General features: G+C 48.4%; 1 protein-coding gene across 19 annotated transcripts in view; it reads right to left on the bottom strand.

Moving 5' to 3' along the window:
• COL13A1 (collagen type XIII alpha 1 chain) overlaps positions 1 to 16,686 on the bottom strand; it is a 95,612-nt gene that overhangs the window by 73,276 nt on the left and 5,650 nt on the right. For all 19 annotated transcript variants that reach the window (XM_051800281.1, XM_051800282.1, XM_051800280.1 and 16 more), the window contains exon 3: positions 13,901 to 13,978. In XM_051800281.1, coding sequence (XP_051656241.1) covers positions 13,901 to 13,978 — 78 coding nt within the window. The remainder of the gene's footprint in view (positions 1 to 13,900; positions 13,979 to 16,686) is intronic.

Here is a 16,686-nt window from a genome sequence, read left to right as displayed (position 1 = left end):
AGCGGTGCGGACCCCTGGACAGTAAATTGAAACCTTATGGTGGCAGGCTCATTCCGCTACACCACCTTCTGCCGAAGAGCCCACGTGCCCCCAGGCTACAGCAAACCACCAGCCCAAAACTGCTGCTCTTGACTATCCCCTTTCTCTTCCCCTTCTGCCTCCCCTGAGCAAACCAAACAGAGATTAAAGGATTCCTGTGGAATGACAGTGACACGAAATCGAGGAGGGAACATCTTCAAAGCAACCAAAGGAATAAAAAGCCTCTACCTAACCCATTTGGGCAAATATTTCTCTAACCTGTTGCTGTCCTCTGGGGATGATGACACTACATGCTTCCCTAGTGATCCAGTCCAGGCGATACCCAAGTCCTGATTCATAAGACCATATTTATTATCTTTCTTAGAGACTACCCAAAATTTCCAGTGTTGTTGTTTAAGTCAGTCAGTGACCTCTGATGCACAGCAAACTTGAAGAACAGATTTTTTTATTTCCCTCCTTCTCGCGGTTACCTCTTACACGTTTGAAGTCTGCTGTCCTGTTCCCCACAGTCTTCCCTTGCCTTTAGACTAAACAAAACCTAATTCTTTCAGTCTCTCTGCAGAAGCCATGTTTTCTGGACCTGGTTGTTCTCGTTGCTCCCCGTCAGTGGCCCGTTTGCACCTTGAAGTGTAGTTCTCAAACAGTAACCTGGTCTCTGGCTCACTGCAGGAGTCAACAGCACACAACGTGGTGAAGGCAGAAGACACACTGTCTATTTACTTTATCTGCAGAGTCTTACAGAGGGACACGAAGTTCCTCCCTGTCACCACCTCTGCCTTGCCCTTGTGTTCTGACATGTCACTTGTCCTTCACAAGCCCTCAAAGGCTCAGAGACTTCTTCAGGAAGTTGGTGTCCTTGTTGTCTGGTGTGACTGGCATTTATGCTCCAGTGAGAAGGAAGGTCTCCTTCTCACTCACAATAAACAACTCTAGCATTTTCTCGAGTGTCATTCACAGTCCTACCTGACCCTAGGCTCTCAGATTTTCATCTTGCATACCCATACATTTTAAATCCTTTCAGCTTTACTTTTGTCCTGTCTTGAATTTCAGCTTGCTGAGGAGTTCGTTATTTTCTTTAGCTGATCCCTTCCTGTAGCTCCTCATGCTTCCAACAGTTTCCCTGCCAGGTTGCTGAGTTTCCTCAACTTCTTCCCCAGCTCCTGCTCTCCAGGGGCACTACCCCACCAATTCTCCAGCTCCTTCTGTGTTTTTGAAATCCACCTCAAATATCTGGACATTTCCAGAAGCACCTCACAACTCTTAGCTTGAAGACACACGTGCCAGTGCAGCGAGCTACCACTCCAACAAAACCCTACTCTTGGCAGAGTAGATGTTTGATAATCTCTCTGCATTTCCCACCCTACATTCGCTAACACATCCTATTCCATGGTAGGACTAAAAAGGTGGTGTCTGAAAACTCTGGAGATCCAAACCAGTTTGAAAACTGCAGTTGGTTATTCAGGAGGAGTCTGACATTCCTCCATCGAGGAGCTGGCCACTTCTTCAGCACTCGGCCAGGCCCTGCACAAGTCCTACTCCTCAGAGAGCCTCAGAATTAGGAAGGAACAACAGGGGAAAACTGGCCAAAGTAAATCATGACTGGGTAAAGCAAAAACCCAAATCCATGGCGTTTTTACTTCCTGCTGAAAATTGAAATCTCTCTCATAATGTGGTTGTCTGGGAAAAGTAGAAAGTTGGACCTTACTATATCTAATAATTATTTAAATAAATTCTCTGATCATGCACTTAAAATGCAAATGACACGTTTTATTTACTTGTCAAATTGCATAATTCTTTTTCGTCCTATATCATTTTTGCAATTAGCAGCTGATTTTAATAACTAGTGCGCTGTTACTTTTTTCTCCCCTGAATTCTTGTTATTCTTCCCTCTTTTCCATCTGCTAACTCTTTTCTTCTTCCTTCCTCCTTCCAAAATACTTTTCAGTTTTTATAACAGCAAATTCTGTCACCTACCCAGGGACGAACAAAAGGCCATTGTGTTCAATTTATCTTTTAATAGACTCCTTCCTCAAATACCTTACGGACTGCCAGTACTGTCTTCCAGACCCTGTCTCACACCCTTTTGAGTTATGAAAATGTTTGGGAGGGTCTTTCCTTTCGCCCAGACATTTTTCCACCCAAGATGATTGATAGCTCCCAGTTACCACTAATTACCCTATCAGCAGTTGGACATGAGCCTAAGCCACAGCACTCTTCCTCCAGAGGCCAGCAATGCATCCCTGTCGCTCGTTATCCTCTTCTTCAAGGATGGAACAAACTGACTAATTAGAGACACCATAAATTCTTCCTTCAGGCCCCTTCCTGATGCACTGCCTTGCTTCCAAACAGAGCATGTGGAGGAGAGTGGGGCTGGTGCTAGTCCCTTCAAAAGGAAAAATGTGATGGAGTTTACGAGCCTAAGTGGGTTTGCTCAGCGTGTTTTATGGCGCAGGAAGAGGAGAGCATTCATTCATTCATCCAAATCTAGCTGATGCTTTCTTAGCACGTCTCGAACTCGGGGAGGCTGGCTTTGCTTGGCTACTCCAGCACTGGGCTCTGCCTGGTGGGAGCCAGGCTGGGACAGCTGCACATATGGAGACAACCCGCACTGGCTCACAGGGACGAAGGACTCACGGCTCCCCTTACCTAGAATGAACTGAGCGTGCGGATCCCTTCCCTGCCGCCCCCAGTGCCAAAACCAGATGCTCTGCAGAGCACACACTGTGGAGAGAGCCATCGAACTGGAAAGGCAAAAAATAACCCCAACCAATGCTGTCTCCTTCAGAGCACGGTCTGGAAGGCACCTGTATTCTCTCATCTTCTCAACATGGCAAATTTGACTCAATAAGTTTGCTAAACTCTGTCAGAACCTCCATCTTGTTTGAGACTAAAAGATTTTTCTTATTTAGGCATATAGGTTGTTAGTTTTTAAGGTAGTGAGAGATCCCATTATAATCTCAAAAAGAAAAGAGAGCACAATGAAAATGGAAAAGACATATTTTCCCCTCTCCCCGCGGCAGAGAAAAAATAACTTGGAAGAAACCCAAGCAAGTTTAGAAACCAGTTACTCTGAAGTTCTTCCTCCCAGACAAAAGGAAAGGCCCTGAGGGCATAAGGGGAAAAGGGCATTACATTTAGAGAGAAACTTCTCCAAAGTACATGGGGTGTGTGTTACACCTGGTAAATAACTGTTGAGGCTTCTCAGCCACCACTAAAGAGGTCCAAGTCCTACCAAAACAGGAAATCCTCACTGTTCTAGAAACAAAAGAGACCAAAGAGGAGGAATGAGGACTTGAGGTCTGCAGCACTTTGCTGCAGGGGAAAGGCACATGGAGAAACCCATGTAGAGCAAGGGGGAATGGCTGAAGGCATGCTAAACCATGTGGGGCTGGGGATAGTGCATGCACCACACCAGCCCCCAGTCCAAGAGTCACATGTTTGTAGCTTCCCTTCCTAGAGGACTTGAGAGGCACTTCCCATCACTGTCCCAAGAAACTCCAGGACTCTGCCCATTAAGATAGGGGTCAGTGCAATAACAGAGCATGGGGATTTATCCAGGATGGCTTTGGAATTCAAGGAGAGAACTATGCACAACCACACCTGATAACTCCCATCTCCTCCTTTTTTCCCAGAAAAAAAGCATTTTCCATAAGCACTCAGGTCATCCATAAGCAAAAGATCCCTAGACACATTGGGATAAACTAAAAAACATGAGGCTACATCTTCCAAAAATAGATGGGTTTTTTTCCCCCTCTCCTTTCTTTCTGTTTTTAAGCCCACATTAGATCCCATTGCACAGGGGATGGCAAACAGCCTTGCCATACCACAGCTTTTCCCTGGGTTTCTGACAGGTCCGAGCCAGGTACCTCACTTCCTGGTGAGCAGAGAGCTGAGACATGGCTCCTCGCTGTGGCCAGGGCAGTGCCAAAGACCCATAAGCCTGTGGGCTGCTTTTGGGGTTTCAACTCCTCTTTCATCTGTGTGGCACTTGTATATAGTAGGGTTTAAGGGGAAGTTAATCTGTAGGTAATGACTGCCTTTTTGGGAGACATAATTACTCCCTCTTTGCTGCCAAAATTACTCTAATAAGAAGCTAATATTTAAAAACTAAATAAAAAAGGATAAAAAAAAATCCCAGCCCATTGTGTGCTTCAGCTTAGGGACGAGGCCAACACAGAACTCCCAGCAGCTGCCACTGCCTCCAGCAACATCTCCTCCCTTGGACAGCAGTGGCAGATGACAGAGGCGAAGGCCAAGAAAAGAGCAGCCACCAGGATCTGGCCACATCCACCCAGTGCCACATTCCAGAATCAGATTTGGCCTCTGTAAGACCCCTTCCCAAAGGCAAAGCAGCCCCATGGTCCTCTACCTGCTGCTGGTTGAGCCGCATGGCAAGGGGAGCCTGGTGTGGCTGGGATAGCTGGGTGGTCCCCAGTGAGGCGCACACACTGCCCGGAGCAACACCAAATCATAATAAACAAGTCCCTCGCACAAAGCTCTGTCAGTTCAGATTCCAGTTCAGCTGATATAATCTTCACCTTCCCTTTGAAAGAAGGGAAAAAAGAAAAGCAAAAGGAAAAAAAACCAGACATCCTAAGGGAGAGGAGTGAGGCAAGCAATTGATACTGCTGCCCGTGTGTGTCTCAGCCCCCCGGCGTGGGGAAAATGTGCTGTTAATCAGCCTCCCCTCCCTGGGGAATACGCTGATTTAATTACCTCCTGCTTGCACAGTCCGTCTGTGATGCTGCTCACCCAAGACATTACATGAGGAAGAAACGGACACTGAGCTGCAGCAGCCAGGCTGGAACAGGATGGGCAAGCAGAGCAGGAATCATCGCGGCCCCGGTGGGAGGAGTGAGGGGGTGAATTGGTCCAGGGAGCCTGTGCGAGCACACTGCCTCCCAGTCCCACGTGTACAAGAGCCAGATAGCATCAAAGGGCACCACTGCCCCCCTGGAGCCACAGGCACTGCAGAGGGGATGGATGCACCGAGGAGTCACCTTTCCTCTATCTCAAACACAAGCTTATTTTGGAGGCAAAATCAAAGACATGCAATGGGCAACAAGGGGGTTTTCATACAGGAAAGGGGAGAAATAGCCAGATGAAATGGAAATGCCCAGTTAGGAGGTGTCATGCTCCAGCCCCCCTCCCCTCACCAGCTGCATGGCACAGCCCCCTCATGTGAGCACATCTCTCCAACTCTCTGGTTGTCATGCTGCTGGCATTCTGCAACATTAATCTGGGAGCATTGCTCTAATGCAGACAAATATTTTCCAGGCTTCTCTTTTACTATGCTTATGAATGTCAGTGAGGCAGGACCCGGAGGGGTAGAGACTTGGTACAGCTCCTGCAAGGGGAGAGCTGCATCAACTGCATCCACTCTCAAAGTGACACACTGGACAGTCACTTTGAAGAGCCTTCAGCAGAAGACATGGGTTTCTGCTCTCCCACCTGGGATCAGCCTGGATGTTCAATAATTAATGGCTGCACACTCGCCTGCGAAGGTCGGTGAGAAAAGCGTCGCTGCGTCTTTAACAGCTGCCAGCGATGGGAAACTCATTGGAGTGTGCGTTCAGAGGGGAAGAAGGTTAAGATGATTAACTGGTGCTAACAAGTTTAGGATGTGGAAGAAGTATTTTCTTGGACGTCCATCAAAGAGAGGATTGAATGTTCCCTGGCGGAGGGGGGGCGGTATGTGTTTAACAGATGAGGTTTCTGCCTCCCAAAGCCTGCCCAGCCCCACATGATGCAACCTCTCCCTTTTTAAGGCTGCCTCTGCCCCTGTACCGTCAGCGTACCTGTGGCCTCAGCTTGGCACGAGGGCTGAAAGACGATCCGGGGGAAGGAAAGCTGCTCCTCCACTCTTCCTGTTGATCTGCGTCCTGGGACACCCTTGGGCACTAGGGAATCAGCCTGGTCCTTGGTTTCCACAGGGAAAAGGTGTGGGCAGATGCCCGGAAGAGCCAAGAGGGTATCACCACACTGAAACCACACACCCTGGAGAGGAGGATTCCTCACGAGCCTCTCTACCCCACCGTAAAGCCCCTCTCTGCCCCACCACAGGGACACCTAACAGAGCCATCCTGCCACTGGCTAGGCCAGCAGCCCGCCTTTTACTTCCCCATTGCCCTCAAGCACATGGCAGCATGTCCCACTGGCGCTGGCACGAAGTCCCCTCACAAGCAACTTTGGAGTGAGCCACTTGGCACCTGCGACGTCCCCCTTGGCCCATGCCGGGTATTTTCGGTGCTCCTCGCCGGCTGGCGGGCGCCCACGCTTTGCGCAAGGGGTTGGCCGCCACCGGGCGCCGCGCCCGCCGCCGCGCTTGGCGGCCAGTACGGCTCGCCCTCATTCCCCCGGCCGCCGCAGCGCTGCCAGCATGGGCAGCACACGCGAGGCCCGCGTCGCGGGGCCCGGACGTGCGTCAGCAGCTGACGCAAACCAGCCCGGCCATGTGCACACAGCCCAGGCCTGGGAAAAATCCTCCACCCCGGTAGCACGCTCGTGCTCAATCAAAGCCGTCGCCGTACAGTAGCAGCGAATGTGCTCCTCGGGTTTCCTCAGCCAGCTGGGATGTTTTTGCCTTGCTTTGTCAAGGCGCTGATTTATGCCCATATGTACCATATACATTGTAAGCACAAGGCACGCAATGGTGTAAACACTTCTACCAAACATCTGTACACAAACCCGTCAAATATGCAGAAGCTCCCTGCTGCAGCCCTTGACATGCATCCCGGCTGCCCCACAGGCAACCTGTCAGGCCCTGGTCTGCATGCAGGATGCCATGTGCCACTGGATCTGTTACTCGGACACAGCTGGATAGGGACAGTAAAGGTCACAGTGGGACCATTACCTGATAAAAATCAGCACAACCACAATGCTTTTCTCCTGCCTCAATCTGTGCTTCCAGTTGGAGCTCATTGTGGTGGGTATCTGCTCTGAAATCTCCTTCCCATGCATTTAATCCTCAATGTCTTTCTCTGCACCATACCCTTGCCTAGAGAAGAGGTTAGTTTATCTATGGTTTTGCATAGATGGCTGTACTGAAAAACCAAGGTTTATACAGGGCTGGGATATAACACCTGGGCTATAATATACAAGCACCATTCAAATTAATGCTTGTGCCACCAGGACTCATGCACGCCTGAATATAAAGGTTCACCTGTTTGCACTTTTGGGCAGAACTCAGCCTCCAGAGAAAAAGTCCCACAGCAATTCTGTGTGTTTGGAGCAAACTCCTCCCACCTTCCAGCCAGCTTAAAATAATAAAAACTAAAATAAAAAGTTTAAAATGAGAAGACACATAGAAGGACAAAGAGAGGAGCCCTGGGGTGTCCCAGACACAGGCCTGAGAATGGCAAGAAGGAATCATACCAACAAGCAGACGAGTGTGAATAAACAGGCCACTCTCTTGCTGAGCACTTGTGCCCATTACTGTGCCTCAGAGCCCACCCTTTTCAATTCATTGGCTGTTTCTAACCAAAGAGGAGAGGGAGAGGCCGAGGTTTTTGCCATCCAAACCAAAGACAAAGAGGGAGAGGCCGAGGTTTTTGCCATCCAAACTCCATCAGCATGGTAGCACCACAGGGCTGTTCTAAGTCCTCCAGCCCAGGCCATGCTCACAGCTGTACTAATGGCATATGCAAGCCCTCCTAGTCTGCACTGAGACAACAACAGCAGGTTCATTAACATCAATTAAACACTCCTTAATAAAGTCAGCTTAAATCCCATACACAGACTAAGCTGGATGAGATGGTGCTTAAAGGCATAAGGAACATCCTGGCTTCCTCTTTCTTACTGTCCCTCAGCCATGGATATGGCAACCTCCAGGTGACAAGAGCCAAGGTGGGGGTGACTCCTCGAGTTGCTCCAGGCAGTTGTGCAAGAGCACAGCAGCCTACATGTTCAGAGAAAGAGAGTTAAGTGACCAAGCAAACTATTTGTTTGTTTTTTTTCCTGAATTGTTCATCCTCATCTATTCATAACTGCTCACAGAATCTGTGGAATTCATTGTGTGGTTTGCATCTTCAAAACAAATGAAACAACAGTATGTCTAAACCAAACAAACCCCAACCCAAAAATACAGCCAGCAGGCCAGGGTGCATGAACAACCTTCCAGGCTGAAGTGTGTGTATACTCTGGAGGGCCCAAAATATGTGGATGGGGGAATATATTTAAATTTCAGGGAATTCCCAGGGAGATGTCTTACAAAGGGGGGGGAAAAGGAGGAGTACTATTAAAGCAATGATTATGCTGCAGTTTTTCTCCCAGCTGTGCCATGAGGATGGCGTGCCAGAGAACCACATTTTCTGACACAGCACCACGCTGCTGTGGCTGCGGTGGTGCCGCAGCAGCCCGGGCACTGCTCCCTCCAGATCCCGGCTCTCCAGCCAGCCTGGCCATGAGGGCTTTGCCAGTGCATTCAAGGGAAAACAGGCAAATCAGAAAGCTCAGAGCTTTTGGCAAGGAGTGGTTGCTTGAGATAAAAGTCCTCTTTTCCAATTTTTTTTGTTAGCACTTGTCAAAAAGCTGTGTTCAGACACTTTTAAAGCTGAAAACACCTTTTTCACGGTCAGCGTAGGAAGCCACGTTGATTTACCATCCTGAAAAGGGGTCAAACACAAAACTGTATCATTTCAATTAGTTCACTGCACCTCCTGACAGGAGGGCCATGGGGATGGGTGTTTCATTGCATCCTCCCACCTCATGCTCCTCATGGCTCTGAGCCAGAGCTTCCGACACGGCTCATGGCTGCTGCTGTTTAAATAGCTTCCACACCCTCACCCCACGCCAGGGATCCCAAACGCCTTCTCCACCTCTCAGTGCTCACCAGAGCATTCAGGCTTTTCATCTCATGGGAGCCCCTGAGAAGCATTAAGACACTGGCACAGATTGCCCAGAGAAGCTGTGGATGCCCCATCCCTGGAAGTGTTCAAGGCCTGGCTAGATAGGGCTTGGAACAATCTGGTCTAGTGGAAGATGCCCCTGCCCACAGCAGGGAGTCGGAAGGAGATGATCTTTTAGGTCCCTCCCAACCTAAACCAGTCTGTGATTCTATCATCTGCCAAAGCAGCCCCAGCAAGCTGAAAAAGGATCATGTCAAACATGACAACAAGAAAATATAAAAACCATGAAAACAACCTGTCAAGAGAGGAGCATGTCAGCTGGGATGCGGGGAGCAGGTAGGACTCAGTCACTGTCCTCTTTTTTGGCTCATCTCCACAGAGATGTTTGGGGAAAAGATATGAATCCCAAGGGAGAAACCAATGCATCTACCTGGATGCAATATTCTGCCTGCGTGCTGCGGAGCTGAGGCTCAGCCCATGCTGCCCAGGGGTCTACCCCTGCTTCAGCCATCCCCACCACCCCTAATCCTGCCTTTCCCAGCGTTTTTTCCTCCCTCTGCAGCTGCCTATGGGGCCAGGCAGGGGTCAGGATATGCCTCTAATCCTGCGGCCTCCCGTCAGCTGGCCCTGCTGGCTCTGGGTGACACATCCTGGGTGGGAGCCAGAGCCCCACTGATGCCCTACACTGTTTCTTGCTGGGCTCCTCCAGCAGCTGCCAGTGTGCCGAGGGGTCAGGACAGCATGGACGGGGGGGTGCCCAAGGGGGAGACCAGAATGCCTGGATCGAGTGTGCACAGCATGTGGCACTTGTCTCCCGGGTGCAACTGGGGCCACCACTGCACCTTGACTTCTGCAGGCCTCCCTGCAAGAAGGGGAACAGCAGCAACATGTTTGAGTTGCAGTATCTCCTGCTGTAATTTCTGTAAGGTCAATCGCAGCTGAAGAGTGGCCGAGCACCTTTCCCTGTGCCCCAGGCTGGGGCAGACAGGGAACGTGGGTGGAATTTTGTAGAAGAAATGCCTAGGGGACATTCCTTTGTAAAGTCTTACAGACATTCCCGAGAATACCCCAGTTGCCATTCACTGCCAAAATCCTTGCGGCTGCCCCACACCATCCTCCAAGCCCCTGTAACAGCAAAAGGTACGCTGGTTTGTGGCGGGGTTGTGCAACCTCCCTCTGACTGCCAGTCCCAGTTCCCAGGAGCTGCCTCCTCCTGCAGCCGAGGTCCCTCCTCTGCCCGCGAGCGCTGCCACAGGGAGAGATGGAAAAGTCATTCGGCATCCCTCCGAGCTGCTTCCCTGCTTGCATGGCTGACCGCCTCCAGCACCGCAGGCTCCTAACCTGCCCAAGGAGAAACTGGACCAAAACAAGCATTGTGGGGGTAGACAGAAAGCAGCCAGGGATATTGAAGACTGGAGCAGAGAGCCAGCAGAGTGAAAAACAGCCACGTGGGGACTGTGAAAATCAGAGCTGAAGAGAGGATGATGGGAAAGGTCTAATAAAAAGTCACAGTATACAAAATACACAAGCACCCACCTCCACCAGGACGGCTGTGGGAACGGATTTTGGTGTAATCTCTGGCTATTGGGGCTGTCCAGGCAGACACAGTCTGGATATGTAACTGGATCAGGATTAGACCTGATTTAAGAAAAAATCTACGGAAATCTTGGATTAGACCTAATATAAGAAAAAATCTAAGGAAATCTTAGATTAGACCTGGTCTACAGAAAGCTTAGATTTTTTTGCTCTGTCAACTTGAAAGACAATGCTTTCCCTCACAGTGTTTTGTTACTACGTGGAAGAAATCAAGGGAGGCCAGTTGGCTGTAAGAGGATCCTCCAGCCTCAGGTAGCTCTCAACCACATCCACATACCATATGGAAAAGCATCTGCTCAGCCCCAGAAAACCTCCCCCAGTCTCATCCTAGCATGCAAAAACCTCAGACCAAACCTGTGCTGAGTTCCCTCCCCACACTTGGCCCCAGCACGGCGCAGGCTCTGGGGGTGGTGAATAGCTACAGTCATTACTACCATTGAGCCTTAGGGTCTCTTTCCCAACCTGTGCAAAGTTGTCCCAGGTCAGTCTGGCAGACAGTGGGGGCAGAAGGAATCACGCAGGTTACCTATCAGACAGAGGGAACCGAGTGATTAATCACCCAGAAAGGTTGTGCTAAACTTGGAGGCTGTGTCCTCCCCGCCAAGACACTGCTGGAAAAGCCCACTGTGACCCCTGAGCTCAAAAAACTCAATGCCAAGGAGCGAGGCGTCACAGGTAGCCACACCCACCCCCAGCCCAAGTGATCTGAAGTAGCAGCTTCCCAGTCAAAGGAAACTTATATTTCCTTATCGTTTGCTATAAATACAGCTGCGCTGTTTTCCTGACCGTGTTATTCCTACAGTCCTTATCACACACACTCAGATATCCACAGCGCAGTCACACACTTCACAACCTTCTTGCTCTCCTATTCCCAGCGTTTCCAAACCATTTACATTCACATCCCCCTGTGTTCTGAAGCTCTTCTATGGCAATGGGTGACACTGCCCTGGACCTCCACATCCGCACTGAACAGGTCAGCAAATGAACTTGTCTTCCTTTTCCCCTTCTCTGCCATGCAGGGACCTGGCTCGCAGCTCGGGATGAACTCAAATGTCACTTCTGATAAACATTTATTTTTGCTGAGGAGTACGATGTGTTTATAGGCAGTGAAGTGGGCCAGTGAGAAGCAACAGGCATGCGCCAAGTCTTGCAACATCTTGACGCTTCTGAATACCTTGGTCTCCCGCAAAAGTCACGTTGTATGGTCCCTGGGGCATTTTAAACACAAGGGGGAAAAGGATTCCCAAGGTCTCGGGCTGGAAGAGAGACCATGTTGAAACAGTGGGACAGTGCATTCAGGTGGCCTGTGTTGCATCAGCCTGGAGACCAAAGGGAAATACCCTGGAGCAAAGGGTCTGGGAAGAGACAGCAGCTGGCTGAAGGTGCCTTCATTTCTGCACTGATCCAAGACAATCAAGACCTCACCTGCCACAACATCAGCTTTAGACCGTGGTCTCATTTCCCACGACAGATTAGGTGACAGGGTGGGGGAAAAATTTACACACAGTACCCGTACCTGTAGAATATTTGATGAAGATGAGCAAGTTTAACAGGTAAAAAGGCAGCCTGAACCTTTATGAGTGAGACGATACTACAGTCCTCCTGAATCAAAGCTGTCATTCAGCAATACTATGAGCTTAACTGGATGAGTGGGCACCCAAGTGCTAGGAGAAATCCATCACCAACTGCTGCCAAGCCTTCCCACGGGATGTGGGTATCTGTAACCAAGTATTATGACCTTGATGCTGAAATACTTGGGCAATTCATCTATCACATGCCTGGTGCAGGGGGTCACATTCAGATGGCCTCAAAAATCAGTGAATCTCTTTTTTCTCTGCTCTGCATTCAAGTTCTAAGTTTCCTTCTCCAAGCTGGCTCAGAAACACCAGGAGGATATTCATTCCTGTGGTTTTATGGCATTTATATGTCGAGTCTAGGCAAGAACTTGAAAATGGAGTAGGGCTATGATTTGTGTTCCCATTGGAGGAAAAAGTTTGACATTTAAAAACAGTTGAGCTCAGTTTTGATCTGTTCTTTAGAGAATAGATACTTAGAAGAATAGGCACTTAGAAGACATTTCATTTGTACTATCTTTTAAATTTAAACTAAAATAGCTCCAGTTGTTTCTTTCTGGGACTAAAAGGAAGTCCAACAGTCCTGATCCAGAGTAGTCAAATCAGGCTTTTTCCAATGTTCTACAAGTCTGGATCCTGGATTTTAGTTCTTTTCCATCATAAACCTGTACAACTTTACCTCTTGCTTTTACAAGCTGCCACCTTGCAAATCCATTTTAATGTGGCAAGAGTCTGCCTCCTATGTCTCTACACAGGTCTAAATACAATGATTTTGAGACGTTACTTACAGCAAAGACAACCCCCCATAATTTCCACCATTATCCCACTGCTGACCATATTTGAATACACTTTGATATGTGTACCACCAGACACTGTCAAACACCTCACATTGGGCACCAAAGAGAACCAAAGGAGAAACCACAGAAAATAGAAATGCTGCTTGCATGTGCTCGTCCAGACACAACTTCCCCTGCCTCTTTCTTTGCAAAATGAGCTTCAAATACCCAGTTTGGATATACAAATTCAAACTCTCCCAAAAATTCAGCTGAGGATGTGAGTGGTAGCTGGCACTTCTCTGGTTTTTTTCTACACACTCCAATGCATCAAAAGACAATGAGGAAGGCTGAATGATTCACAGTCATGGAATGAAATGCCATTCACAAATGTTTTTTCCATAGCAATTTGTCACTTATTGTATTGAAACCACTTCAGATGTGTCTCAAAGAGCCTTTTGATATTAGCATGATTAAAAACATAATGCAATTAAGCAATCCCATAATATTTCTGTATGTTATACAAGTAGGACCTCGAGTGACCACTTCATTGAACCCCCTCACAAATGAACAGTTCTAGCAGAAGGCTGTTATTCTGCAAGATGCCTCAGATAGTGGTACAACACGAAGGAATTCAAATCTTCTCATCCCAGAGGCATTCTGGCTCACCAAAATCCATCTGTTCAGCTTTGGTGTTGGGTCTAGCCTACATGTCTCAAACCTTCCAAAACCAGCCAAGAAAGATGCACCTCCCCAAGAGCCACTCTGCCCACTTCAACACTGATGTCTAAAATCACTGGGAATATTTGCCCTCTAGAGCTTATCTTTCTCTCTTTATTGTCTGTCTAGAATCTATCTGGACGTTTGACACTTGCCCTGGTGTTCCTGTCACCTGTTGGTATTTAGGCACATACCAAATTTGTTGCGCACCCCTCCACATCGAATTCCCATATCCAGAGCGCACTGTTATGCAAACATGCACAACTTTGCACTCATACACGACACAGCATTAAAAAAGCCTTCAATGAGATGTGGACAAAAAAGGTCCTTCCAAAGTGCCAGCTTTCCCCACATCCCTACCTGCCGGGCAGTTGCATCGCTGGTGTGTGTCTCGAACTTCTCGATGTCTCGGCAAGTGAAACTTCAATTTCTGTCAAGAGAGGAGAAACAGGAAAAGGATTAATTTATACCATCGAAACCAAAGCCTCAAATTCTTGGAAAAGTGGGAGTTGGGGGGGGTGGTGCCCAAGAGATGGGAAAGACAGGGCAGAACAGTTTGGGAATGAAGAAAGGCATTAAAGTTCACAGTATTTAACTAGAAATGTGGAGTTTGATTAAAAGCAGGCTGAGGGAGTTTCGTAACGGCCTCCAAATGTGGTCCTTACAGGCATTACAAAACCAAGAGCTGGCACTGGCAAATAAATTGGTGACTGTGTCCTTGTGAAAAAGCTGCGTTTCTCAGCAGACTCACTCAGCAAACAAAACCCGAAGATCTGAAGCAGGTACTCTTCCCCCCTGTGGCTCCTTATGCTCATGGAGACACCTGGATGGACAGGAGGGTCCCACCAAAATATTGTGGCTGAAGGTGAACTGAGAACAGCAACAGCATCTCCTGAAACCTTCAGAGGCTGTGAAACTTAACTTTTCTCCAAGTGCAGAACAGAACAAAAGCTATCAAGAGCTTCCACAATGTCAAATTGCATCAGAATGTTCATTTCCCATGAGTTTGGATTTCTAATGGTGCCAGCATGTCAGTCTCCTGCTCTCTGGGCCCACCTGTGTATCTCTTAAAGGGCCAGTAGAGTCCACCTGAGGTCACCGAATCTTCCCTCACTGGAAATGTCATTAAACTTAACCCATGTCCTGAGCCAAATGTGCTTTAGGGACAGCATCCCCACCACCCCTCATAGACTGTATTAAAATAGCTGTAATTTATTAAAGAAAATGCAAATCAACCCAAAGAAGTTATTCATTAATGCCTGCAAAGTACACTTGGTTAATGATTTGAGATGATCTGAGAAGGCTGAGCTGCTGGGCTGCCTGCGCTAATGACTCACTCCCTGTTCCCTTCTAACCCTCAAGCCCAGCTTCCCATCCCAGTTACACCTTCCTGTTGTTTGACCTACTTCACAACTGGGCCAACATTCCAAAAGAAGTAGTGGGTGCAACAGAAGCCCATGCCCAGGATCATACAGAAATGACTTAATTTTCACAAGTAATCGAGCACCTTCCTGAAAGAACACATCAGTTAGGGGGAAATTCCTTTTAGAGAGGAAAAAAGTAGAGCAACTTGGTTCTGCCTGGATGAGGGAAGGCAGAACTGGCTGGAACACTTCCATTTTTTTCACTTTGAAATGACTGGCTTCCTTATTGCAAGTCAAAAGCAGTAAGGGTTGTTGTGACTGACTAGAAATTGAGTATTTTCAGTGCTGAAACATTCTGATAGAGAGTTGATTTGATATCAGGGTGACGAGGGGGTTTCAGGTGAGAATTGCCAGTTCCCATAGAGCATTTTTATCTGTGTTTACCTTCTCAGTTTAAAAGCACTGATATGTGAATCTTTGCATTTGGGCACATTCCCATGTAGCTGCCACCTCCCCGATGGCACAGTTCTGCTCTGCAGCACTGAATCACTTTGTGCTAATGGTCAAACATGGGCACAAACAGGACAGAGGAGCCTTTATTTGCATACTCACACTGGTATGTAGGCATACACGTTCCCATTTCCATCTACACACATGCCAACCAAAATGTCTCAACATCAGACCACCACATTTGGGTGGCTTTCCCATGTTTGGGAATCGGCCTCAGCACAAGGGAGGGATGATGGGCTGCAAAGGCAGGAGCAGAAAGCCATTTCCTAACCAGTAAGGATCCAAACACCCTGACTGCAGCAGGACCCTTTGTAGGACAGAAATCTGCAAGGAAACCTGGAACAAATCGCTGCCCCATTGAGTGTAGAGGCACTGGAGGGGCTAAGGGGAAAGGGCCAAGTTTGGGTGGGCTGCAAGGAGCCTTGGCTGGGTTGCTGTGCCGGCACAGAAGGAGAAGAGCAGCAATTGGACTTGTCAGGGAAGTGATGACCCAGCAGGACTTCAGCATGACCGGGAACAGAACCGGAGCAATAACATTTCCCCAAGACTTTATCTGCAGGGTCAGGGTCCTGGAAAGACCTGGGACTACTGAAATAGCCTTAAGGATGGGGGGGGCCTCAGGAGGAAGGGCAGGAGCTGCTGGGCAGGGATGGGAGCACAGCCCTGTGCACCATGACCATCAGCCATCAGGCACTCACTGGCATTTAGCATTTTCCCCATCCTTGGTGCCTCCCTTGAGTCCAAGAGCTCTGCACATCCCTGGGGAATACAAAGGGCAGTGGTGCCATGGGATTGCTCCCCTTCAGCGGGAGGCAAACCCTACCAGGAATTTAGGAGCACCTGGAGTTCAGTTTCCTGCACAGTCTATTAAACACAGACTGAAACACAGAAAAAAAATCTTTGGCTTCTGGAGACCTCAATTCAACTTTAGGTTGAGATGGTGAAACAAAACAATTTTCTGTCCTTTTCTGCTTCCCTCATACCACTGTACAAAATATCGCCTGGTCCAACATAAGCAGCTGCCTTTGCTCAGGACAGCAAAACAAATGAGCTTCCCTCTAAAAATGGTGTTTTCAAGGGAAAACTTTCATTCCCAGGCAACACAAAACCATTCAATTTTAGGGCAAGGTTGACTTGTGTAAGCAAAATTAAAAGAAGGTGGGACTCTGGAAGTCTAGGCTTTGTGATCTCCTTCCTGGGAACTGGGGTTTGCTTTTTCACCTGGGGGATACCTGGAGCATGTAACACCAAGAGCAGGAACTGG

Source organism: Manacus candei, unplaced genomic scaffold, assembly GCF_025592945.1.
Source record: "Manacus candei isolate 608988 ecotype Guabito, Panama unplaced genomic scaffold, ASM2559294v1 h1tg000050l, whole genome shotgun sequence".
Classification (NCBI taxonomy): Eukaryota; Metazoa; Chordata; class Aves; order Passeriformes; family Pipridae; genus Manacus; species Manacus candei.
The sequence above is the reverse complement of the archived record's forward strand: the minus strand, read 5'-3'. Positions and strand labels throughout refer to the sequence as shown.